Here is a 26,534-nt window from a genome sequence, read left to right as displayed (position 1 = left end):
GTCCTAAAAAACAAGGATCCCCAATCACACCATGACCACTGCCATATATTTGCCACCTGACAATCCATTACCTAGCCCAGGGCTGCAGTAGGATGTGCTACTCTACATCACCAGCAGCTTCTATAGCCTTCCTACAGCTGAGGATTCCCGAATAGCTGATAATTCGGCATCTGATCTCTCCCATTCATATTGTTGTGCAGGAACTTCATGGTCATCACCAACAAACCCACTTCCATTAACTAGTGCCATGCCAGGGAATCCCCTGTCCCTGCAGATGAGTCAGCCAGCCCAGCACGACCCCGTGAATCACCTCCCCCCTCCCGATCCCCCGCACGATTTCGGCCTTTCACGACTGACGCCTCCAGAGAACGGGGCCGCCCACGTGTGCGCCAAATTCTATTCCCGCCCACCAACTCAATTCCCCGCCCTGTGATTGGCCACGCCGTGCGGGTAGGTGTGGCTCGTAGCCCGGGTTAGGAGACGGAGCCGTGTTATTGGTTGGCTGCCAGGGGACGGGGAGCAGACAGCGCGAAGCACCGGAGAGTAAGGTCCAGGAGATCCGGCGCCGCATGGAGGACGGGACCGCGCTTCTGTTGCCCCTGGCTGGCTTAGCCGCCACTGCCGGGGCTACCGGGCTGCTACTGTACAGGCTGCTCCGGAGGTGAGGAATGGACGGGGCTGGGGGGCTTTGTTAGGTGTAGAGTGGGGGAGGGGGCATTAACCCTAGCAGTGTCTGAAAGCTGCCATAGTTATTGCACGACCCCGGCGTGACTTGGAGCCTAGGCCTTGTAGTTGCCGCCCGCGCGCCCCCATCCATGTGCGGCAGCATGTGCTTAGGGGAGTGTCACCTTACCAGGGCTAGTCCTCCTGTATAGCATGGAGCCCCATTGTACGGCTTCCTAGGTAGGGGGCTGTATATATGGGGGAGGCGGGTGCGATGGCTCGGGGGTACATGAGGGCAGGAATATTGAGGTGTCGGCGTGTACTAGAAAGAGATATGGAGAGGTGCAGTGCTAGGGTCAGGAGATGGAGGGGGGTTGTGTTGTTGGAGTAATACAGCTGTGAGTTCATTGTTTCAGGGAGTGTGGGGGTACTAGGGGTGTGTTGTATGGGGTATACCTGTGGGCGCGCTGCAGCCTGTAAGGGGTATAACCTGTGGGCACGCTGCAGCCTGTAAGGGGTATAACCTGTGGGCGCGCTGCAGCCTGTAAGGGGTATAACCTGTGGGCGCGCTGCAGCCTGTAAGGGGTATAACCTGTGGGCGCGCTGCAGCCTGTAAGGGGTATAACCTGTGGGCGCGCTGCAGCCTGTAAGGGGTATAACCTGTGAGCTCGCTGCAGCCTGTAAGGGGTATAACCTGTGAGCTCGCTGCAGCCTGTAAGGGGTATAACCTGTGAGCTCGCTGCAGCCTGTAAGGGGTATAACCTGTGAGCTCGCTGCAGCCTGTAAGGGGTATAACCTGTGAGCTCGCTGCAGCCTGTAAGGGGTATAACCTGTGAGCTCGCTGCAGCCTGTAAGGGGTATAACCTGTGAGCTCGCTGCAGCCTGTAAGGGGTATAACCTGTGAGCTCGCTGCAGCCTGTAAGGGGTATAACCTGTGAGCTCGCTGCAGCCTGTAAGGGGTATAACCTGTGAGCTCGCTGCAGCCTGTAAGGGGTATAACCTGTGAGCTCGCTGCAGCCTGTAAGGGGTATAACCTGTGAGCTCGCTGCAGCCTGTAAGGGGTATAACCTGTGGGCGCGCTGCAGCCTGTAAGGGGTATAACCTGTGAGCGCGCTGCAGCCTGTAAGGGGTATAACCTGTGGGCGCGCTGCAGCCTGTAAGGGGTATAACCTGTGGGCGCGCTGCAGCCTGTAAGGGGTATAACCTGTGGGCGCGCTGCAGCCTGTAAGGGGTATAACCTGTGGGCGCGCTGCAGCCTGTAAGGGGTATAACCTGTGGGCGCGCTGCAGCCTGTAAGGGGTATAACCTGTGGGCGCGCTGCAGCCTGTAAGGGGTATAACCTGTGGGCGCGCTGCAGCCTGTAAGGGGTATAACCTGTGGGCGCGCTGCAGCCTGTAAGGGGTATAACCTGTGGGCGCGCTGCAGCCTGTAAGGGGTATAACCTGTGGGCGCGCTGCAGCCTGTAAGGCAGGCTTCACTCTACTGTTGAATTCTGTTATGTAGGTGTCCATAAAAAAAAAAAACAAAAAAAAACCCGACACCTATCACAACAGACATTAACGGACACTAACTGATGTTAATGTCTTTTTGGTACTATTCCGTTATCGGGCCAGCAGCAGCGCATTTCAGCACCAGCTTTCGGGACAGCAGTTCAGTTCAGCAGCGGGAATTACAATGACATCCGAGGACTGCTGGCCCGATGCTTGTGCCCAGTAGCCAGTACATCAATGACCCCCCCTCCATCTCCTCCTCCTTCCAGTGCTGCCCCCCAGCTCTCCTTACATCTACCCCGTACCCTCTCCCCGCCACATGACTAAGCCGATGCTGGCCCGATGATAGAGGCCGTGCTTGTGTGTAGTAGGCAGTACATCGATCGATGCCCTCATCCTCCTCTTCCTTCCAGTGCTGCCCCCCAGCTCTTCTTACATCTGCCCCGTACCCTCTCCCTGTAATAGGCCTCACCGTAAATCTTGAGCAATGAATGCTACTAGATAGCCGCCGGACGCTGCAGAAAGTTTGTCCCTCCGGCTCGCTGTAGCTCACCGTTCCTATAGTCGGCGTGTTTCTTGTCAGGGCCTGGATTGAGCCCCGGTGTCTTTCCTTTCGGTCTCGGTACTAGCGCTGAGGTGAGGCCTAGTCGTGTGGCGGGGAGAGGGTACGGGGAAGATGTAAGGAGAGCTGGGGGGCAGCACTGGCAGGAGGAGAAGGATGGGGGAGGGGGGTCATCGATGTACTGGTTACTGGGCACAAGCATCGGGCCAGCAGTCCTCGGATGTCATTGTAATTCCCGCTGCTGAACTGCTGTCCCGAAAGCTGCTGCTGAACTGCGCTGCTGCTGGCCCGATAACGGAATAGTACCGTCTTTTTTTTTTTTTAACTGATCCATTTAATGGATCAGTTAAAAAAAAGAAATGGACACACTAGCATCAGTTAGGGCTCGTTCACATCTGTGTTCTGCTCTCCGTACGGCAGGTTTCCGTTTCCTGCATAAAACAGAGCAGGAGACGGAAACCTGCAGGACTCTCTCACCCATTCATTTGAATGGGTGAGAAAGCTGTGCGGCGGTGAGCGTTTTATGCTCTCCGCCGCGAAACCGGGTTTTATAATCCAGACACAGAGTCGGACATGCAGTACTCTGTGTCCAGATTTTTAAAAAAAACCGGTTTTGCGGCGGAGAGCATAATACGCTCACCGCTGCTCACGGCCGGACCCGGTCTGTGGTTTCCGTCTTCTGGCATGCAGAAGATGGAAACCACAGAAAGGAGACCCTGAATGCAGGTGTGAACCTAGCGTTAGTGTCTTTTTATTCTGTTTTTTTTTTTTTTTTTTTTTTTCTGATTTCTGAGCATGCGCAGAAAAAAAACGGACAGTAACTTATAGCTATCAGTTACTGTCCGTTATAAGTCTGTTGCCCATAGACTTCAGTGTTTTAAAAAAAAAATAATGGACACTTGCTATCTGTCAAGAATCTGTTTGTTGTTTTTTTTCAAATAGACGCGAAGTCCTGCATGTAGGTTTTTTTTTTTCTGTCCACTGGAAAAAACGGACTTCTGACCGATTGGGTGTAAACAGAAACTAACGGACACAAGATAAAATCCCATTGAAATGAATGGAAATTTTAATGGATTTCTGACTGTTCAGCTTGCTTCCATTGCTAAAATTTTGTAACGGACAATGCTGATGGTCCTCAACGATAGTGCGAACATCCCCTAAGGGATATACATGTTGGTCTGCTGCAGGCTGTAAGGGGTATACTTGTGGTTGCACTTTTGTGTGTGTGTGTGTGTGTGTGTGTGTGTGTGTGTGTGTGTGTGTATATATATATTATTTTTTTAAGGGTTCAAGGGGCTCCTTGTGTGTTATCCGCATGAGTTCCTGTGTTGTGGTCATGTGACTGCTTGTACCATCTTGTCTATTGTGTTGTTATTATGGCACTTTTTCTTTCTGGCGCCCCCACAGGTGTTTTGTCCGTCTTCTGAATGGCAGAGAGCATTGGCCTTATGATCAGGGACCCCCCTGTTCAAGGTTATGTTTCTTAGTGACTTATGTCTGGGGAATCAGTCTATCTTTGTAATGTCACTTAAGAGTCACAACTCGCCCCCCACCCCTTCTCCTTCCCAAACCAAACATCCGGCATCCTTACAGATGAAAGACAGGGTGGCATGGCTAAGACTTGGCAGGCCTTGGGCATCTGTCTTTCCAGCTGCTAAGGGATCAGTCCAGGATTTGGAGATGTCTCGACAAAGTCTCTTTGTCTCTTCTTTCATCTGTTTGTTTGGCGTCAGGATGTTGGTGACCAGTTGCTCCTGCACAAGTGTCTGACGGAAAGTGTTTTGTTTTATGATCGGAGTAAATTTCACTCTTAAAGCAGTGTTCACTTCTCTGTGACTTACTATGTTCCATAGGTTAAATAATGGAATGAATCTTAGCTTGATTTTTATCAGATTGCGACTTTCTTCTCTAGTCACATTCAAAGCTACATGCCAGTTTCTTATAGTGTTTTTTACTATACAGCAGCACATTTCACAGGATCCTGTTCAGTGGTTTGGTTCTAATAAACAGCAAGCATTTCCAGTATGCAGTTGTGTGTTGTTTTTTTTTTGTTTTTTTTAATGGTTTTCTAGATTGCAGTCAGGCATCCCTGTAATGTGAAGAAAACAGAGTTATAACTTCACGGGAGGTGCCTAAGGGATCAGTCCAGGACTTGGGGTGAAGCCAGTGCACCCCGCTTCACAGCTTACATGCTGGATGTGCAGGGCGTGCAGTGCACCAATGTGTACTGACCTTCACTTCACCCGCTGCAGTTGGCATGTGCCGATGCCAGCTCTCTGCTTCTATGCCTGTGAGTTATAACACAGTTTTCTCCATATTGTGGTGATGGGCAGCTGTAACTTACATGTTTGGGCCCATAAACCTCATATCTGTTTAGTGGCCCCAAACCTCCTGACAGTCATGTGAACAGACTGCTGTCTGATTCCATGGATGGCCAGGCAAATGTGGAAAATGGCTATGGATGTGGACATAAGAAGAACGTTAATAATGTCCTCTGCACAAAGTAAATTATTTCCAAGATTTCTTGGTTTTTAAGGGTAAGTGTGTGGGGAGTGGTCCGAGACTTGAGGTCTTGTCTTCTCCAGCATTTGTATGACAGGAGTAGAGGTCATCTTTAAGGGGAACCTCAGGGCGATTTGGGTCATTGAATCACCCACTGGCCCTCATGAACCTGAGGTTTAGCGTCTCAAATAGCCCTGTTATAAAGGTGCTAGCATTGGGAAAAAAGTCTACATAAAAAAGATAATTATTATATATAATAAGGGCACAGACAGCTTTACAACAGGGCTATCTTGGTCAGTAAGGATCTGTGGGTGTTTAAGGGTCCAAATTTACCATGACAGGTTTGTTTATATATTTTTAGTCAGTCAGTCATAAGCTAGGTTCACACCTACGCCTGCGCTCCGCCTGGGGACTCCGTTCCTCTCTGCTTGATCAATGCAGAGCCCTTCGGAAACCTGGAGTCTGCAGGTTTCCGAAGGTAACCATTTATTTATTTTTTTAAGCAGATTAGGTTTTCATCCAGGGGGTCCCCAAGCAGACCCCCTGAACGGAAATCCGAACGCAGGTGTGAACCTAGCGATAGTGAACAAACATTCACAGTATTTTCGTAGCCAGTTTCCAAGTCTTATGTGCCTAGCTTGATCTTGCTAAGCGTATCATGTCAGAACCTATTGCTAGTGGCTTGAGAAAAACCTAGAGCCATGGAATCTGCTATTGGCACATAACTGTGATTGCCTACCAATGACTGCTGGGATCCCTGTACTGTTGAAGCCTATGACGGCTCTTGCTGTCAGGCCCAGTGCCAAAATGTGGGAATAATCCTAGAGTATTGCATGCAGACGAAGTCATTATTTATTGTCATCTTGCAGGCCGGAGCTTGTAAGCTGCGCAGTCATATTTGGTTCGGTCTTGTCATTGCTTCAGAACTGGCACTAACTGGCGTATACTTTGCTGTGTGCCCGCCAATTACTTGTAACATATTATAAAGGTGATTACATATGTTAAAGGGAGTCTGCCACCTCTCCCAAGCATACTAATTTCACTGTTTCACAGGGCACGTTACACTGATAAACTAAATACCTTTTAGTTATGTATGTTACTTTTGTTGATTTAAGAGATAAACAACTTTGAATCTTATGCAAATGAGGTAGTTGGTGCACTGGGGGCGGGCCTACAGCTCCTTGGAATATTGCTTTTACCACTCAAACCGCAACCGTTTTCTCCCTTCACCACCCCAAGCATTGAGAGTTGATCATCCCCATTATTTATCCTACTGGAGCATCAAAAGCAGTGCTCCCAGGGCTGAAACTAAGCTAAAATTGCCAGGTGAAAATTACCCAAACAGACTCTGACACAGATGTAAGCCTAGTCAACTTATGTTGTTGTAGGCCTTGGCGACTTAGTTAACATGTCTGTCTTGGGTCAATGTGTAAGAAATGCGAAATGTAACTTGCAGTGCAAATGAAAATTAGGGGTCTGCTGCACACAGGGGTTGGAGCCTGACCTGCTGTAACCCCCATTTTCTTTTGTATATGCCACTTTGTGCCCTCTTTTAAACAAAAAACCCAAAAAACTGACACACCCTTTGGACAACAACTTGCAGCGATCATGGAAGAAGGTGGTGCTGCAGCAGATGTGGCCCCGACCTGAGTGCTGCAGCAGGATTGGTAATAAGTGTTTGACCCTTTTATGCTGGAAATGACAAATGTTTGTGTTCTGTTTTGCAGGAAACCTCCCACACATGTGAAGGTAAACTGCTGGTTCTGTAGCCAGAATACTCTGGTGCCCTATGGCAACCGAAACTGCTGGGACTGCCCCAACTGCGAGCAGTACAACGGCTTTCAAGAGGTGAGAATTGGCACCAAGTTTATGTGACTTGTGACCTTCCTTGCATTCTTCATGACTCTTAAGCCGTATTATCTTTATGTGCCCCGTTTAAAAACAAGCCATTGTGTAGTGTAATGTTACTTACTGACCACTTTATTGTGATGGTGTATGCTACCCTTTAGAGCACTGCTGCCTTCTCTGCATCTCTGATGCACGCATTGTTCCTGTATGAACAAGAGGTTAAACTATTTATGCAGGTCTGTGGGGAGTCACACTGAGGTTCTATTAGACTTGCATTGTGAGTTTCACCTGTTTAATGTAGGAATCCCTGTGAGCATCAGAGGAGCAGAGAGGAAGTCTGTGCTCTGGAAGGGAGCACATAACTTACTGACGGCTTGATTGTGTTAATTGTGCCAATTTTCTGTTCCTGGGACAATGTTGTCCTGTGACTTAAAAATAAATAAATAAATTATGGCAACAGTGTCACTAAGGCCGAGCCAACCTACCACATGGAGGAGTACAGAGTAGCAATTCTAATTCTATGATCTAAATTCTGGCCAGCGAAGGAGCTGTAGAGCATGTCCTGGGTTAAACACCAGTCTTCTAAAAGGCAGTTTGTCCTCCTCCACTCATGTAGACTTGTCTGGATTCGTATAACAAGGGGTTTTCACAGTTCCACCATGTTCATATCCATTCCTTGGGTGGCGATTTGTAAAATTGTGGTTCTCAATTATTCCTAGTACTGGGCCTAGCCATGAGGTCTATGAAGCTGCTTACTACCTTTTTAATTACCAGATGAAGAAATATAACTAAACCCACATTTTTTTTTTCTAATTACCACGTCAGAATAGCCTTAAGAAAGGCTAGTTGTCTCTTACCTTTAGACGTGGTCGCCACCGCGGCGTTCCTTAGAAATACCGTTTTTTTTACCGGTATGCTAATGAGTTCTCCGCAGCAATGAGGGCGGACCTCAGCGCTCAAACGGCGATGGGGACGTCCCCACTACTGCCTGAGAGCTCTGTTCCAGCGCTGCCTCCATCTTCAGCAACAACCCCGCCTCTTCTGTCTTCCAACGTGGTCCAACTTCTGACGCCTGCGTAGTAGGCTCCTGTATTGAACTGCAAGAGCGGCCTCCCAAAAATGTAGTTCAATACAGGAGCCTACTGTGGCCGGCGGCCATTTTTAGGAGGCCAGTGTACGCTCCTGTATTGAACTGCGCAGGCGTTGGAAGTTAAACCGCGTCGGAAGACAGAAGAGGCGGGGTTGCAGGGGAGGCCCTATTCCGACGTGGTAATTAGAAAAAATGTGGGTTTAGTGGTAGAATCCCTTTAAGGAAGCAGTGAGGGAAAGGAGATGGAGATGCATAGTGTTTAGTCCAACACCTGAGCTGTAAACCAATGTCTTTGCAGGATGTAGGATTTCCTGTTCATAGAGAACCCCGAGTTGGTGGAAGAGAGATAACGTCAGACTTGGTGCTCTCTCTGACCTTGGGGGTCTCCGGTATCTTCACCGAGGTTGAAAGCTATTGGTACTTCATTGGTTAGACCCTGGACTGTGGATTCAGTCATGGACTAATTTTGGGGGTAAAAGTTTTGAATCCAGCTTCCAAATAAAATGTATTTTTAATTAGGTTATAGAATTATTAATATTCCCCCCCGGACGGAATACGAATGCAGATGTGAATGAGGCTTTAGTTTATTAGTCACATAACTGTTAGTTTTCCTTGTAACGTGGTACAAGGTATTGTTCTACTTGCTGTTTTGCCTGCTGTAGAAGTGAAGGATTGGGAAAATTTAATTGATTTTTCTGTATTGAGTTGTATATAACTTGGTGTGTAAAGCTTTGTTTTTTTTGTTTTGTTTTTTCTCTTCCCTTATTCACACGTTGTACAAAAAGTAGAAAATATTTGATTATGGTGTCTTCATAAATCAGATTTTTTTTTTTTCTTTTCATTGGAAATGCAGACTTGACTGAAGGATAAGTCTAACTGTAATTATGGCGGCACTTAGGTCTGCAGAAGAGCGGTATAGGCAAGCCAGTACCAGATTAAATTGTATCAAGTATTTTCAGAATTGCTTTACTTTAGATGCATTGGAGCAATCCAAAAAATATTGCAAAAATATACATACCCTCATCACAATAATATGGCCACTTGAAATCATTGAAACTAATGGGAACATCCTTAGAGCAGTAAAAGCTGCACTTAGCAAGAATTAACCACTTATCTTTGTGAGGATTGAAGGGATACAGTGGTTTTAGGGTCAATTCATATCCAAGCATGCTGCTAGTAGGACAGCACCCACGTGAATTTGTATGGAGTAATATCGAATTTGGTGTGCACATGATCCTTATGCAACAAAACAATCAAGACAGGATATTGCAAGGGATTGTCTAGGTTGAATATGATAATAAACAGATGCGAGAAGATTTAGGTCTGTAGTTACTCAGTGCTGCTTTTTGCTGACAGCAAGCAGAGATCATGTAATCGTCTAATCCTTTCCCTTGTCTAATTACAGAATGGTGACTACAATAAACCTATTCCAGCACAACACAGTGAACATCTAAACCACTTGGTGTCTGGTGGGAGCACCCTTGCAGAAGCTATAAAGCCACAACAGTGGGTGAATTGTGGAACGCTGCTCTGTAAGAAGTGCAACAATAATCAGAGCACCAAGATAAAGCAGCTGGCATCCTTTTTACCTAGAGAGGAGGTGAGTAAAATGCCCTGCTGGGAAATGAGCAAGAAACAAGACATCCTTAGGGCTCATTCACACATGGGATTTTGGCGCTACCCTTTTTTCAGGTGGATTCGGCGGCAGCGCCTTCCAGACTAAGCACATTTATTTGGGCCTACTCTGAAGCGGGAAACTGCGACTGTCAAAAGCCACAGCAGGCGTATTTTGGTCCTATTCTGACACGGCTTCACGCATCAAAATCAGGACCAAATCAGGACCAAATTATGCTATCTTGTGACCCAAGTGAACTAGCCCTTAGGAAGGGTATTCATGGGTTCCCACCTTGTAATCTAATACAGCATCATCTCCTTTAGTTTCTGTCCTCAGATTTGAAATCTATTTATCTATGTGTTTGAGTGGCCAAAATTGTGGAAACCTGGGAGGCGGGGGTGCATATGTAATGACTCAAACACTAGTTTTGTTAGTAATAATCCCATGACATCATATATGTCATGGGATTGTGGGGGGCAAGGGTGGACGGGGATGTGCACAATCGGGTACATATGCCAGTTACAAACTGGCATACATTTCCCCTCTCAACGCAAGGCCAGTTGGCTATTGTGCCCTGCCTCGTGCATTCAGTACACCCTCCACCAGCTCCAGGGCTATGAATACTGGGGTTGGTAAGTATTCTGTATACTTCTCGCAGCTTGTGTGGTTACTGATGGCATATTATTGAGCACAGTCAGTAAAGCTGCTGGTGTCTGAAAGATTATTATTATTTTTTTTTAATTCTATATGTGTGTGGTTTGTGTTTTTATTTGTTGTGTTGCATGCATTTGCCCTATATTTTCAGTCTTGTTTCTGGATCTCCTGTATTCTGGTCACTTGGGCTTTTCTCAGGCATTTGCAGTTGTATTCCTGGCAGAACATTATCAGTAATGGATGGGGCAGACTGTTCATTATTGTACTCGCCATGGTTTGATTATTAGCATTAGAAAAACTGATAGGACATCATGTATGATGTTTTGAACATTCATGTGCAGAGTCTGGCTGTGTGGTTGTGTGCATGGCCCTAAGGATCCATTTCTTTATGTAGATGGTATTCACACTACCGTTGGATTCAGTGTCTGTAGCTGTTGTCTGTACAAGATTTTAGCAACGGACACTTACTGTGTCCGTTATTTTTTTTTTTAAATTGAAGTCTATGGGCAACAGACAGTTACTGTTCGTTTGTGTTTTTGGGTTTTGTTCTTTTTTAAGCAGACACCTTCTGAACGGAATCCAACAGTAGTGTGAACCCTACCTTAGACATAGTGATTTCTACCATAGATCTAGTATGCTTTTAACTCCCTCACAGTAATATTAAATTTTGAAAAACCCTCCTAAACTTTTTTTCTTTTTCTACACTTTTAAATTTGTCTGAAATAAATATTATTGCCACATACCTCCATTGCTTTATGTGCGGTTTAACCTTTTAGCGATTGAACACGTGTAGCGTTAAACGTAACCTGTTATCACTCTGCCACAAATGCACCTTTTTCAAAAGGTTTACACAATTGTGGTCACATGTACTTGGGGTGGATGTGTGTTTATATGTACGTACATATATATTTCCATTACACATTTTTATACTGTGTAGTTAGGGCCTAAGCTTCCTCTAATGGGGGTTGCAAGTATTCAGCACGTTATTTCTTAAAAGGAACTTGTCACGTGGAAAATCTTCAGGTAGTTTGTTATAGAGCAGCAGGAACGGAAAAGATTGAGGCGAAAACGCAGCGGGAAAAATTGTGGCATTATACAGTAACAACAAAGTGGATGGAATTCATGTGAATCCAATGCCCACTTTGCATTAAAATCCACAGTATGAACACGCTGCGATTTCCAAAACCGGCGCCGACGGCTTTCCCGCAGATATAATGGTAACAGAAAGTCCGCAGAGGAAAACTCTGCAAACTTTCTGTTCAAAGCGCTGCAGATATAACTGCGATGCGTTCCTGCTGCGGTTGATTTCGCAGCGCTTTAGCACGGTGTTTCGAGCCCATGGGGCCTTAGCCTGATATAGTTTTGTGGATTTAGTATTACTGTCAGCACTGGAAAGTTCTATGATCTTCGAAGGAAACCCAGTATGGACGTTGTTCTTTTATTTTCTGCAGGAGCGATATGATGAGGAGATTGAGGTCTACAAGCACCACCTGGAGCAGATGTACAAGCTATGTCGACCGTGCCAAACCGCCATAGACAGTTATATCAAATACCAAAACAGACAGTTGAGGGCAATTATGCTGAATCAACAATTTAAGCGTCGAGAGCAGGATAAAAGTTATATACAGGTGAGTGAAGGCTGTGCCAAATGCACTTGCTTTATAGTCTACATGAAGAGCAATGCTCTAATGTACTTCTTTTATTGGAGGCAGGGGAGTGATGCCCTCTGTACTGTATCTATAGTCCATCAGACTCCAGCTCTCTCAGATCCACTTATGTCTGCTGATAAGGAAGAAGCAGGAAGCTGAAAGAACCAACAAATTCTCTATTCTTCCTGTTGTAAAGATTGTAATCACAATAATAATGTATTAAGGAACTGCATGTGAATTGGTTCTTGTTTTCTTTTCTTTTCTTTTAGAGCTCTTCAAATTCCTCTTTTATTCGGATTCCTACCAAGGTCATCTTTCTCCGCTGCCTTGCATTCCTGAGCTGTGTGTTCCTTGTGTCTGTTGCGCGGTTTGGTACAAGGGACCTATTCTCTATTAAAGACTCTGCAAACATAACTACTGAGCCCAGGAATAGGTCCCACCCAGGAGACTCTGAGAGACTGTCTCTCATCGAGAAGGTTGTCGGCGTTCTGCCTGAACATACACTGGAAAACCTGAATGAGGCTTGGCGCTTTGGGCGTAACCATCAGATCGGTTTGGCGTTTGTCGGCCTCTTGACTTGTGTCTTTGCCATGTTCCTTGCTGGGCGTCTTAGGTAGGTTTTACAGGAACCTCAGTTGGTGTTATAATATCCACTGTTGGTGCTAGTGTATTTAGTTCTTACTGGCTATCAGAAAACTTAGTGTACACCAGGGCTGTGGAGTTGGTAGGCCATCGATTGAATTCTTTTGAAATGTGTTACAAACTACATCTAATTGTGCAATTATCAATAATTGTATAGTATAAATAATGATATAATTTTGGAGTCTGTAACTTTTGCTTACTCCACTCAAAATTGGCCCTGACTCCTCAACACTGATATACACACGTTCCCTTGTACTGGATATAGACCGTAACAAAAATTCCTGTTGTTGTGTTTTTTTTTTTGTTTTTTTTTGTTTGTTTTTTTTAATTATACTTTAAGGTACTGCAGTGGGTTGGGACGTTACCCCTTCTTGACTTTTATCCAGATCTCTGCTGTGTAACTTCTGTGTGCTGATGAATGTATTTAATGCTTTATAATAATTATTTTAGGATGCGACGTGTTGATGCATTTGCCTCGCTCCTCTGGGTCCTTGTGACAGGACTCTACCTATCTGAGTTATACCTTCTGAAGGACTCTCCCAGCTGGATGGATACAGTGAAGTTTGGCACCACCTCCTTATGTTGCTTGGTCGGTCTCACCTCTGCGATGGCAACAAAGAAAACGATTGGTCAACGGAGACAGCGTCCTCGAAGGTCAGAGACAGAGCAGTGAGCCGTGGGACCGGAGTGAATGTCCTATCTCGTTACTATTGAGTGTCTTCGGGACATTAGACTGCTGTACTCTGATTCTATGCCATCTGCAAGTACAACAGATCTTGTGGCCCTAGTTAAACTTCTATATCTAATATATAATTTTTTTTATTATTTTTTTAATTGGTGTCATTGCAGCCAATTGGTTACCCCCAGGTCACACTACCTTGATCTGTCACTGTAAATATAGTTATTCTCAAATAGGGTGTTACCTTCAGTGGCAGATCCTCACTTTATTATTTGTCTAAAGGGAGCTACAGCCAGCATGGAAAAGCTTTGCACTAATGGTAGGAAAAACAAGCACAGTTGGGTATTTGTTATATCAATGGGGGATGTGCTTTGTTAATTATGTAAACCTTTTCCATTAAAAGGGAATGTGTCCCAGAGAATGACCTTTTGCTTAACTCACATTTTTATGTTTAATGCATTTTTTTAAAGAATTTTTGATCTTTTTATTTTTCAATGTTCTCTACATAAAAGCCTTGTAGTTCCAACTCTTGCCACTAAGCCTAAAATGGTTTGACATTTTGTTTCCTTGAGCTGGACCATGGGCCATACGAACTACTCTAGTGTCTATTGATTGAGAGCATTTTGTAGACATGCTCAGTCCTGTGCAGAGAAGTAGAAAAGCTTTGAAATCCGATTGTGACTGACAGGATTTGTCTTGTGGTAGCGATAATTATTATTGTATTGATAAATGAGGTCGCTGCTGGAAAAGAAATCTCTTACAGAAAACAAGTGACAGCAAATTATTTGTCTTAGTGGCCGGAATCAGTACTGCAGTATTTATATATATATATATATATATATATATATATATATATATATATATATATATATACTGGTAACAAGAGAAACTCAAAAATTCTTAAAAATGTTTGACCTATTTTTAAATCGTTTTGTTTTTGTTTTTTCTGATGGCACATTCCCTTTAAGAGAACATAAGTATAATTTTGATTAGAACACTATTTGATTTTGATTAGAACACTATTAAAGTTTGAGCTGCAATGCATATTACACTACCACATGTATTATATCACAGACTGTTGTGTTATCCAACAATCAGTATGGCAAAATGAAGTGTCTAAGGACACTGGGCTAGGTTATCGCTTCCTTATTTTAATCCTTTGTTCTGATCTAAGGATGACGGTTAGAATGACGGCTGCAGATGGAACAAATTCTGTCTGCATCCATCATTACTGTTTACTTTTTCATTGCAGAGTACACTGCCCTGTTGTGTGAGTAAACGCAGAGTTAGTGTGAGCCTAGCCTTGGAGTGAAATTCCTATACCCCCACAATGTTTGGGCTCAGTGGGACGTCAGGTTTTGTGATGTTAATTTCTCTTGGTAATGAATACTTATTAAATGAAGGTATGGATTTCATAGGTGCTAGATTAATAATGAAATATCTTCTGTTTTATATCACATTTCTTCTAAAATTGATCAGCTCTATTGCACATTGTTCACTCTGGCATTATTTTAATAGCTTAAATATTAGTATTTGTAATCCCGAAAAGGAAACCTACAATAGCTAAGGTAAGGATGCAGTGCCTATACATGGGAGTCTTTCTACAGCAACATACAGTAGAATTCAACTCTTCTGGAGTGTAACTCTGAGCATAGTTTTTGGATGACATGGCACGAGCACCCTCATTTGTCCACTCGCCTGAGATGCTTTAGTGATTGGTTACATATCCCATTAAATAATTCTGAAGTTGCTTTTCTTAGAAGTCTGTGCTGTCCTCTTCAGCCTTCCTGAAATTTGTAAATGCACTAACCTACAGGGCATAGCTAAGCGTTGTGGGGTTTGTGTTTTTGTGGGTTTTTTTTAAGCTGCCAAGTAAGCTGCTTCATGTTGCCTTTACCCCAGATTTACATCCTTAAATCGAAGAAATTCACTGCAGCCTGTGAAATCCGCAGCAAAACTTGCAATGGATGTTACCTGAAACACAAATTGACATGCTATGGTTCTAAAATCCACACTGTGGGTTAGGGCTGGTTCACATCTGTGTTCGGTATTCCGCTTGGGGACCCCTTCCCGAATGGAATACCGAATGCATTGACAAGCGGTGAACTTATGAAAGCACACGGACCCCTTAGACTATAAAGAGTCCGTGTGTTTTCTGAGAGGTGTCTTCACGAGTCATGTGGAGAGAAAAGTTGTTCATGAAGTACTTTTCTCTCCGCATGACTCGTGCAGAAAACACACGGACCCCAATATAGTCTATGGGGGTCTTTCATAAGCTCACCACTTGTCAATGCGTTCGGTATTCCGCATGGGGGTTCCCCATGCAGAATCCCGAAACAGAACATTGAACGCAGATATGAACCAGGCCTTAGTTTCCTTGTGGATTCCACACACATATTTATGCAGTTTATGAATGAGATCTGTTAAAATCTCATCCACTTCACTGCAACTGCAATACACTGGTGTGGCTGTACCCTAGCCCTGTCTAGTCCAGTATTGGAACGAATTTTGCCTGGAGTCAGAATTAGCGTGTTGTATATTTTCACGCAAATTTAGCTTCTTAATGAATTTTGTGGATGTTTACTGCTTCTGACTGACCATAGCGGTCTGCCATTTGTGAAGGAGTCAGTCAGTGGTTTGGGCCTACTGAGGCCACAGTCCCGATGTAATCCATTGCTGAGTGACTATGCAGGGACCTGCTCAGATGTGAACTAAGCCTTACCATTGGCATTTCTATTCATAGTTTGCTAATAGAAATAACAGAGGGCCAGCACAACTAACTTCTAAGAAGAGACGCTCTGCAATTTATTTCAATTGGGAATTCAAGTAACTAAAGCAAATGTGTCGGGGGCCTTTCTAAAGTTAAAGCGTAACTAAACTGTTGGACAACTTTTGATTTTCTGACAGTATTTGTGTCGCTAATAAATTTTGTAATAAACTTTTATTAACACATTTTGGGTCCTATCTGTTAACTCCTTAACATACTGACAGTCAAGTTGTCCAAAAGTTTAGGTCCGCTTAGTGATATTTGACTGAAATGGAGAAGCACTTCATAGTTAAAAAATGTAGACTTGTCTATTGTGACCCAACTGATAGCCATGGCATAAGGGGGCTATTATGTGTCTTCCTGATGTCATGTAGGTGCTCCAGTGCTGGTCAGTGATGTGTAGATCCTACTATTATAAAACTATATTAATTTATATTATTGATGTGTAAATGGTTAGTAACTTTTTCAACAAACTTTACATCTGATGCAAGCTAACATAAGAAACTAAAATGTCTTGTCAGAGAGACATGGCTCCTGCTCCCTCCTAAACAGACTTTCACTCTGAAGTCTCTGTTTAACGTTGGGCTGTAAAGCTGACAGGCCAGTTATCAGATTATGTAGAAGCCACTGAAAGAGACTTCTGGAGCTGAATATGAAGTTTCTGTGTCACCCAAATTCACTTTGGTACAGTCCATTTGTATAATGTCCTATATGATCCTTTTGCAGCTTCTGCGTGTAAGAGGGTTATGGAATTATTAGAGATATAGCCTGCGGGGGAAAAAAGAGGTAAATGAAGAATTCAAGTGATAATGTCCAGAAATAGCAGTATTTCTTGTATACACACTGTACTACTCACATGTAAGGTTTGTTGAAAGGTTAGGTAGACTCTGTATGTATTCGCTTTAGTTTTTAGACATGTGAATTATTTAAGTAAAACTATTTAATGAGCACTAATCCCCTTTTATCCCGTCCTGGTTTGAGGTATGTAGAAAACTATAGTAATGTTATTAATTCTATATTTAAGCGACTTTTATCTTCTGTATACAGCACATTATATAAGTGTGAGGATCATCGGGAGATTATTCTGCCTTTGTGTCTCACTAAAGTCATGTGAACAGTCTAGATTCTTGCATTCAGTAGACTGGCTCTTTAGATCTTGGCATCTGTCCCAATGTAGAGCAGCTAAATATAATCCTTTGTTTCTATTCATATGACCCATATGCATTCCCCCACCCAGCTTTATATGTTGTCTATAGCCACCTGTTACGGCATATTATTAGGACTATAAACTGGGCATAAATATAGTGGCAGCCATCTTTAGCTATGTTATAAAACACTACACCTCTGTGGATCTTAGGCCTGGTTCACTTCTGCGTTGGGGAAGTCGGCTTGGGGACCCTCCAAATGCATTCAAAAAAGCGGTGAGCAATGAAAGCGCACAGACCCCATAGACTAGAATGGGGTCCGTGTGTTTTCCACGTGCTGTCTGCACAAATCATGCAGAGGAAAGTAGTTCTTGAAGTACTCTTCTCTCCACATGACTCTTAAGGACACCGTTCAGAAAACACAGTGACCTCATTTTAGTCTATATGGTCCGTGTTCTTTCATTGCTCACTGTTTTTATAATGCATTCGGTATTCCGTTTGTGGGGGTAGGGTTTCCAAAGCGGACTTCCCGTAAGGAGTGCAGATGTGAACCAAACCTTACTAGGTTACTCTTTACCCTCAGGCTGAGGCCCTACGTTGCGGAAATGCAGCATTTTTTTCATTTATTTTTTTTTTTTTTTTTTTTATTTTTTTTTTTTTTTTTTTGAGCCAAAGCCTGGAGTGGATTGAGCAGAAGGTACAATAAGCACTTCCTATATATTTCCCATTCCTATGGTAGCCAAATACAGCAAAACTGCATTTCTGCAACGTGGCTCCTAAGGGTACATATACACACACTGCTTGAGGTATATTGTGTGTGTTTGGTTTTTTTTCTCGTGTGTTTGTTACAGTTCTCCACTGCAGTGTGTGAACATGCCATCATGTTCAGCCAAGTCAGGTAAGTATTATGGCATTTGTTTAAAAAACAAAAAACCTAGAACGCCCTTTTTACGGTTTACTTTTTATAGTTGACTCCTAACGGTGGGACTTACTTTTTAGTAAGGAGACATTAAAAGAAATAAGGAGTAGTTGTACACTTGCCACCATTTTGTGAACACAGTGTAAAGATCAGTTGAGTAAAGTTTTCAGAAACCGCTTAAAAATGGCAATGATTTATGCGTGCTTTATTTTCAGTGATGATTTTAATGTTAATGTATCTATTTTGGGCAATAATTGTTTCGATTGCTTGAAAATGAACAAATCATAGCAATGTTTGCTTATCATTTGTGCCATGGTATCCTAATGATGGGTTTCCTCCTATAGGATAACTAGTACTCTGATTCCTTAAGCTAGGTTCTCACCTGTACTAGAGTTTCCGTTCTTTGGGTCCGCTCACATCAACCCCATAGACTATAATAGGGTTCACTGGTTTCTGCCTGAAAAATGTGGAGAAAAAAGACCTGTTTGCAGAACTTTTCTCTCTGCATTTTTCAAGTTGATTGGGGCACAGGATCCCTGAAAGGAAACGGAATGCTAGTGTGAACCCAGCCCTATTGGTATCATGGTGTCCTAGTGATCGGGGGGGGGGGGGGGGGGAGGGCACAAAGGTCTTTTTGATCTTAGTTTGGGTGACGTCTAGTACTGCTCCCATGAGGGTTTTGTTCTATTCTGCCTCCTCTGTTATGTGATTGGTCTGCACTGTACTATTGTTATGTAAGATCCATGTTGGTTTGTGCCTCACTTTCTCCTGCTCGCTGGCTGCTGTCCACTCATGTGATGCTCATGCTTCTATCATGCACAGTTTATTTCTGTTCTTTATGATATGATGTGAATGCTCTGTACTCACTGCTCATACCTGCAGCTGATTTTATGTTCAATAAATGGCCGGAGAGCCGATGACCTGACTCCAGTAGCCGTGCTTTCCTACACACTGGTCTGGGGGGAAGGGGGACTCATCGCTTGTGTTCTGGCACATTCCATGTTTGTCACTGTTCAATCACCAACACACATTGCACTTATGTAGTTTTTGTTAGGTCTAAACCAAGACTTTTGCCATCATACTGCTTAGAGACTCATTGTAAACCAATACAGTAACTGCATAGAAAGTTATGGGTCCCCAGTGTTTGTGTTCAGAATCCTTTTCATATATTTCCAGTTTGTCTGGAAATATGATCTTGTGTAGTGTATAGCCTAGCATTGCACGATGCAAGTGTTGGTCTGATCTAGGATGTGTCCTAATTTTTAAAGCGGTATTTTTGCACCTAAAAATATTTGTGGCAATTCCGCACATGTTGCAGATCCCTAATAGATGATGGTCCCAAGACCTATTTTCCCAGAAGACTACTTTCCTTCCTTTTTTTTTTTTTTTTTTTTTGTAATAAAGGAGCCATTAAGAAAATAAGGGTCACTGGACCCCATTCTTCTTTAGGGTTTTGGTTTTTTAAACTACCTTTCGAACCGTCCATTGCTCTCATCAGTCATAGAATGAGTGCTATGGACTTTCACAGCAACACAAAGACATGATGGAAGCTTTATTCTGCCATGTTTGTTTTTGTAATGCTGGACTTTTTCTTCTGTTGGAAAAGTAAAAAACATAACTGAATAAAGCTCCTATGTCGTAGTAATGGTAGTGTGAACCTACCTTTTGAAGGCTAATATCCCAGAGGTGTTGAGTATTTAGGGCACGACTGGAGCAGGCAAGATTTTGTGGGCCAAGTCTCTTCCCAGGCAAGTATACCGCTTCATACAACTTTGTCACTGGCTTTTATGTCTTGATGTTTTCTGCACAAATTTAAATTTGTTTCTGCCTGAATACAGACAATAAGTTTTATTCTAGACCAACAGCGGTGCCTGGTGATCTATGTGAAATGGGACCTGAAATAAACTTTGTGGCACTGGACTATTGGTCCAGCTTTGGATAAATAAATATCTTTTTGATTATTTTGTTTTATAAACTGCATTTGTGACAAAAACTGCTGCAAATGCGTGGTTTTTTTCCTCTAAATAAAACATCACCATGTTCCTGATAAGGTGTCCTGTGGGTGAGACCATCAGTCTTAACAGATTCATCATCCTCATTTGCGCCAGTTTGCAGTGATTGATGCATCGTAATTTACAGCAGCTCCTAGCTTCTGTACATTTTAGGCAAGTTCATAGCTCGGGGAAAAAAATCACAGCATTTTACAGTCGGGGCAAAGTGGCTGGCATTCTAGCGAATCCCATTCCCTTAGGTATATTTGAAATGCAGTCCTCAGAGGAAATCTCTGGTAACTTTCTGTCTAAAGCACTGTGGGAAGAACCACGATTTGTTGCCGCTGTGTGGTTTGTTTTTTTTTGTTTTGATTTTTCTTTTTCCCCCGCAGCGCTTTTTTGATGCGGGATGTCATGTGTGGTCTTACCCTAAAGAGGTATTGAGGAAATATTTATGGATTAGTTCATCAATATCTGATTGTTGGAGAGCGACAACTGGAAATCAACAAATCAGTTCCGTGAAGCGGCATCTCATTTGTAACATGGTCTATTTGCAGCTCTGTCTCATTCAAGTGAGTGGGGCTGAGCTATGTCAGGATTCTATCCATTTCATTCTACTCATGCCATCACCCAGCTTGCTTTGCTCGTACCAACTCCCAGATTCCGCATGAAGTCTTCCCTGCTTATCATGACCCTTAGGGTGCGTTCACACGATGTAAAATGGAGCGTGATCTGGCACATATACGGCTTGTCAGAGTTTGAGCGCTCAAAAAGATCCCATTGATTTCGATGGGAGTTACGAGCATATACGCCACATTATTATGCGCCTGTAACTTTGCGGCTGCAAAATAACGTGGCGTATACGCTCGTAACTCCCATTGAAATCAATGGGATCTTTTTGAGTGCTCAAACTCTGACACGCCGTATCCGTGCCAGATCACGCTCCATTTTATATCGTGTGAACGCACCCTTACACTATAAATGCTTTAAATCCCAGGTTTCCTGAAGATAAACACCAGTGTATGCACACTTATTACATGAAATTTGCAGTCTTAGCATTGAGAACAAATAAGCTTGTGTGTGCTGTAGACTATATTCATGTTGTATTGTAAGCCATTGTTGCACCTATATTTAATATATCCAGCAGGAGTAGCTGACCTGTTCAGTCAAGTGGTATTTCTTCTTTTAATAATTCCTCACTGTATAATGAATAGTTCTTCTACTTTCTACCATACTTTGTTTTAAGCCTATTAAAAAAAAAAAAAGTCTTATCTTTAAAAAGGTAAGGTCTGTGGTTTGTCAGTGGATGGATATGTATTTTTTTTCCAACCAGAGTCCAACCACATCATGCCCCTCTTGCAAGCTTTGCACCTGGGTCAATTGAATATGACCAGGCAGGACGGGTATACATATTACTGGCTTGTATGGACCAGCAGCCCTGCCATAAGGCTACATGCCCGTGTGTATGCTTTGCGCCTTAGTCCTAATGAATTCACACCCACTACCCTCAGTGGTGTAGACTATGGTAGGGCATTGACCTCTATCATACTGTATATACCCAACTGAACAAATTTGGACTCAATTTGTCTCTGGTTTTCTTCCTTACAAAGGGCCTGTTTATTAAAGCAGCAGTTGTACTGTACATGACAAATGTGCTCAATGTCTGCAAAAGCCTTGAGTGTAAATGATGCCAGATCCGCCTAGCAGTGGCTGTGAAGATCTTATGTCCTCTTATTGTTGGAGGGTCAGCTGCTATGGACAGGTGCAGTGTAGGGGACAGACCTGATGCTGCTGGGCTCGAGTTCTGCATGCGCTGCTCGGTGTCTAGTGTAATTTGCCAACTGTAAATGCATTACATGTTCTGATTTCTTCTATTATGTAAATCTTAATCATTGTAACATTAAATGTTCTGTAACCTTCTATTATATTTCATTTCCTCTATATTGAGCCAAATGGTCTAGGTCCCTAAATTGTAGAAAGAAAGTTTTTTTGCTTCTGATTTTCGGCTTGAACTATATGTCTGAGGACATGGGTATTTCTAGTTCCTGGCAAGCAAAGGACTTTAAAAATGGAGAAGAAATAATTGAACTATTTAATTTTTCTTAACTTGTAAATCTTATATGATGTATAAAATCTAAAGTTTCCCAATAAGGAACCTGCCCTCTCCCCGCAGTGCTCAGTGTACTCCTTCCTTCCACAGATATCTCTCTGGTGATTCGGTGTCTTTGTTCGGACGTATGAACGGCAGTATCTTTCTTCCAGACCAACCCACTCCATTGCTGTCTACCCCACCTGGTCTTCTGCACCTCCTGAGCCAACCAGCCTATCGTTCTGAGCGTAAGGCTTCACCCTCCTCTCTACCTGGCCGTTTGAACAGAGCCCTATCTCTTGGTACCATTCCCTCCCTGGCACGAGCAGGTATTAAAATGAAAGTGGTTGCAGGACTGTTGGTTTATAAAACATCTACGATGTATCTTCTGCATCAATGGCAGAATAAACCTGTTGCTGTAGTATTTTTGATTCTCCTCACACCCCTTAAATAGCCTGGGGAGGAATTCATTATCTTAAATTAATCCTTTAATTAGTAGTGTACGTACTTTAATTAAGTAGTGTATACTAATGGAATACAGGTATAACATATATACATGTAGCCTCTAGTATGATTCAATATAGTATGATATCAGCTAACTGTGAAGCACCCAGAGGAGGAGGCAGGCGGATTATCCCTGTGTAACTAGCTCACATCTAGTAGTATTCCTCCTTTATAGTGTGTGAGCTCACAACAGTAGTAATATGGCAGTGGGGCCCTTCTAGAACTTGTTATATAGTCAGACTGAATGAATGGAATGCCTGGTATGTGCAGGGGCCACTTTAGAAACAGGAAATAGGAAGGATTCTTAACCATTTCATGGCTGCATTGTGACCGCTGCACCGTTATTTCTCTAGAAAGGCTTAGCTGACTGTGATCGACTTTCAGCAATGCTTTATGTATAGTTTACAGTAATTCTGTCTTGGAACTGCACAATTAAGTTATTGGTGGCAGTGGTCCCTGTACAGACTCGTTCTTGATTTAATCCTTGCTGAGACATTAAGGGTCACTGCTTTGCCTACTCCACACAATTCTATTGCATCGGACAACCGAAGAGGATAACAAAATTATATTAGAGAATTACTAACAAAATAACATTCCTAAAACCGATGCTGTGGGCTATCTTGTGCAGTAAACTTGCCCTCTCTCATTTTTGTGGTCTCATTCTTTGTCACACAATATTTCAGGCTGTATATAGGAATTGGGTTGATAACTGATCTTGCCATTATGTTTTCTAGATTCTGGATACCTCTTCAGTGGGAGCCGTCCGGCTTCTCGGTCTTCAGTCCACAAAGAATCTCCTGGATCAGGTAAGACGAGACTTCATCGAAATGTTTAGATTTTTGCTCTTTATTTCAGTGGCCACCATAGCTCCTACTTTGCCAAGCAAACTAAATTACTAGTCAATGACAGTGATGGCCATATTGGCTGTCATTCATCATTGCATGACCAGATAGATAAAAAAATAATAATTTCTAACTGTTCATGGAAACAATCTTCTCTCCTGTTTTAGATTATTTTTCCCTATTCTCTGGAAGCTGCGCAGTCTCTCCTCTGCCCTCTCCCACACCATCAGTGGCTGGATCTGCCACTTCCAGCTGCGGGTCAATGCTCCACAGGCGTCCGATAATCAGCCCTGCCCGTCTTAACTTACAAGGGCAAAAACTTGGCCTTTCACTGAACAGGACACCAACACGGACCTTTGATGATGTATATAACCCTGACAGCAGCCTCTACTCCCATGAGTTCACTCCTAAGTTTGCACAAAGTGCGTTTCTGTGTATTTGGGGCAAGTATATGATTTATTCACCTTTTTCAGAAAGTTCTCGTTGTCATAAACTAATCTATTTGCTAATGGGAAATGCTGGGGAATACTGTAAATCCACAATATAACGGAGTCAATTTCCTTTGTGTTGATTATATCCTTATTAAACTAAGAGGGTATGGGGTGCTAAGACAGGGCCAAGTTATCCTCCCGATGTTACAACAGCACTGTCGTTACTGCGGAAATCTCAATACTAGTACTTCATTATCTCTTCCATGTGGTGCCTTTGCTGACCAATGTGCACTGGTTTTCTTCATGTCACCTTTCAGATACCATGAAACTTATTACAGAAGCGAGCAGCATTTCCAGTAACTCTCCACCCAAGAAGGACAATTCCTCTCATTCTTCTGCCTGTCAAGTGGACTCCACCACAGCATTCCTGGAGTCTCCATCCAAGTGGAAAAGTGAGTGGCTTTTCCCAACTGCTGCTCAGTTATCATTGGAGCGAGCTAATGCAAGTATATGCTGATATATCACCCAGGAGTCCTGGGACATGTCATACCTCTTTATATATTTGCAGCATGTTTCACTGCAGAATGCAGGCCACACGATGCCACTTTAATTGCTCCGTCCTTATAGCTTTGTTGCTCAGAAACCAGCATGCTCGGTCCTGTTTGTAATGCATGTTGTGATACCCTGTTGAAATCTTCCTATTATCCATCGACTCTGCTGTAATACATTGTAAACAATATAGTGTTTACACTAGCTATGTCTAGAAAGGATGTGTTTTATAAATATATATATTTCTGCTATACGCTAAACCACTTCTATAATACATTGCACATATGCCAGCAGTGTTTAATAGTAATTGGTGTAATCCAGGTATATCCCACATATAGGTCTATAAATAGAAAAAAAAATTCTGCCTCGCACTGACAGGCCACTATCTTTATTATACTACGTTGTGGTGAGTTTCAGGTTTTGGGTTGGTAATACTCAAAGCGTAACATTTGAACAACTTTTCTGGCAGTATTTGGGACAATGTAATATGCTTTATTAATTTTGGTTCATTTTTTCTGAAATCCAATGCTATTATGTTCTTTTCTCTGTCGATTGCCAATTGAATTCTGTACAGGATGGGCTGTATAATGCAGGGAAGTGAAGGCTGGAAGCGGGGGTCATTTCAAACTGTTATATCTTGGGCATTCTAAATTTTAGAACAGTGCTTCTGGTGTCACGTGAAAGATGGGATTCTCAGCTTATTTACTAGTTGAAAACACATTTGGAATTGTGAATATCTTCAGCCAGTCTTGACACTGTATTCACCTTATTTTATCTTTTATATGAGACAGAACTAAAACACTCACTCACACACTGAAAGTGTACAGATTTCAGCTGACCATAGTGTAATGTTACAAATGCAGCCAGAAAAGTTAAGAAGTGCAGGATTTCGCATTGAGGAGCCTTAATTCATTATTAAAGTATGGTAAAAAGTTATCAATCTAAAGTTTAGTTGCACTAAATACTGTAGAAATAGAAAATATCTAAAACTCCTGGTATTCTGTTAGTTTCAGTTCTTTACCGTGGTTAATATCTCCACTTTCTGCCGATAAATGGAAACCCACTTTATAACACTGGTTGGTATTCCTGGCTACAAGCCCATGTATGCCTACTGCTGCTCTCATCTGAGAAGTGCATATGGCTGTTTGCAGTCTAGGCAGTGATTTGAAGGAAAATATATCTGCATCAGCTGGACAAATCTCTGGTAGTTTTGCTACAATATATCTGTTTGAAGTTCAGAGCATTGTCTAGAGGAAGTAGTCACAGAGCATTGTATAGACTGGATACAGTTGTATCCACTTCTCAACTGACAGCAAGACTCGCTGTATAAATCAAACAAATATCTTCAGAGAGGCAAGGAACTGAATCTCAACATATATTAGTAAGTTGTAATTTTTCTTCAATGTCTTCTCCAGATTCTCTCCTCATGTCCTCTGTTTTACCCCCCAGGTTGTGGAGGGATGTCGCTGACTGGTATCTTCTTGGCAATGAGCTTCACCATGAATTTGGTGATGATCGTCTTCTTCTACCAAAAACTCCTGTAACCTCATATGCAGACCATGTTTCACCTGGTGCTCCTGATCATGATGCTGCCTGAACAGCTGGGTTTTTTCCCTGGTATCACTCATCACTGGTGCTCTCTATTGACACCTGGACACAGGGTCAAGACTACTCCAAGAAAACCATTTGTGTTCTCACTAAACTTGAGGTGTACAGCCCCTCCACCTTGTCTGCTCTACTTGGAAGCTGCTGTTGGCCACCTAGCAAATGGAGGCATGGACAGATGTTCTGTTTTTCTTTTGATTGGATCAGATGGATTTTATTCACCGCTGTTTGGTGATCTGTAAATAACTTGTCTGTTTTTACGTGTTATGTCATTGTCCAAATAGAGAAAAATATTGTA

General features: G+C 43.0%; 1 protein-coding gene across 3 annotated transcripts; it reads left to right on the top strand.

Annotated features, from left to right (window-relative positions):
• Positions 1 to 483: 483 nt before the first annotated feature.
• Positions 484 to 26,534, top strand: TMEM201 (transmembrane protein 201). Of its 3 annotated transcripts, none has more exons than XM_075280041.1 (11): positions 484 to 661; positions 6,945 to 7,065; positions 9,561 to 9,755; positions 11,876 to 12,052; positions 12,343 to 12,686; positions 13,166 to 13,369; positions 22,417 to 22,634; positions 23,544 to 23,615; positions 23,819 to 24,073; positions 24,400 to 24,534; positions 26,081 to 26,534. In XM_075280041.1, the coding sequence occupies exons 1-11, from the start codon at positions 570 to 572 to the stop codon at positions 26,173 to 26,175; spliced, it is 1,908 nt and encodes a 635-aa protein (XP_075136142.1). In that variant the 5' UTR covers positions 484 to 569; the 3' UTR covers positions 26,176 to 26,534. The 3 variants fall into 3 exon arrangements, with proteins under 3 accessions (XP_075136142.1, XP_075136141.1, XP_075136143.1); XM_075280040.1 differs by having other exon boundaries at positions 23,819 to 24,094; XM_075280042.1 differs by having other exon boundaries at positions 23,819 to 24,094; positions 24,400 to 24,584.

The sequence above is a fragment of the Leptodactylus fuscus genome, chromosome 6 (genome assembly GCF_031893055.1).
Source record: "Leptodactylus fuscus isolate aLepFus1 chromosome 6, aLepFus1.hap2, whole genome shotgun sequence".
Classification (NCBI taxonomy): Eukaryota; Metazoa; Chordata; class Amphibia; order Anura; family Leptodactylidae; genus Leptodactylus; species Leptodactylus fuscus.
This window is presented reverse-complemented; position numbering and strand designations above follow the sequence as displayed.

What these genes read in the sequence shown, in the direction of transcription:
- TMEM201 (XM_075280040.1), top strand. Translation starts at nt 570, where the DNA reads ATGGAGGACGGGACCGCGCTTCTGTTGCCCCTGGCTGGCTTAGCCGCC. An exon ending in CTGTACAGGCTGCTCCGGAG is followed by an intron (nt 662 to 6,944) that starts GTGAGGAATGGA and finishes TCTGTTTTGCAG; the next exon opens with GAAACCTCCCACACATGTGA. An exon ending in AGTACAACGGCTTTCAAGAG is followed by an intron (nt 7,066 to 9,560) that starts GTGAGAATTGGC and finishes GTCTAATTACAG; the next exon opens with AATGGTGACTACAATAAACC.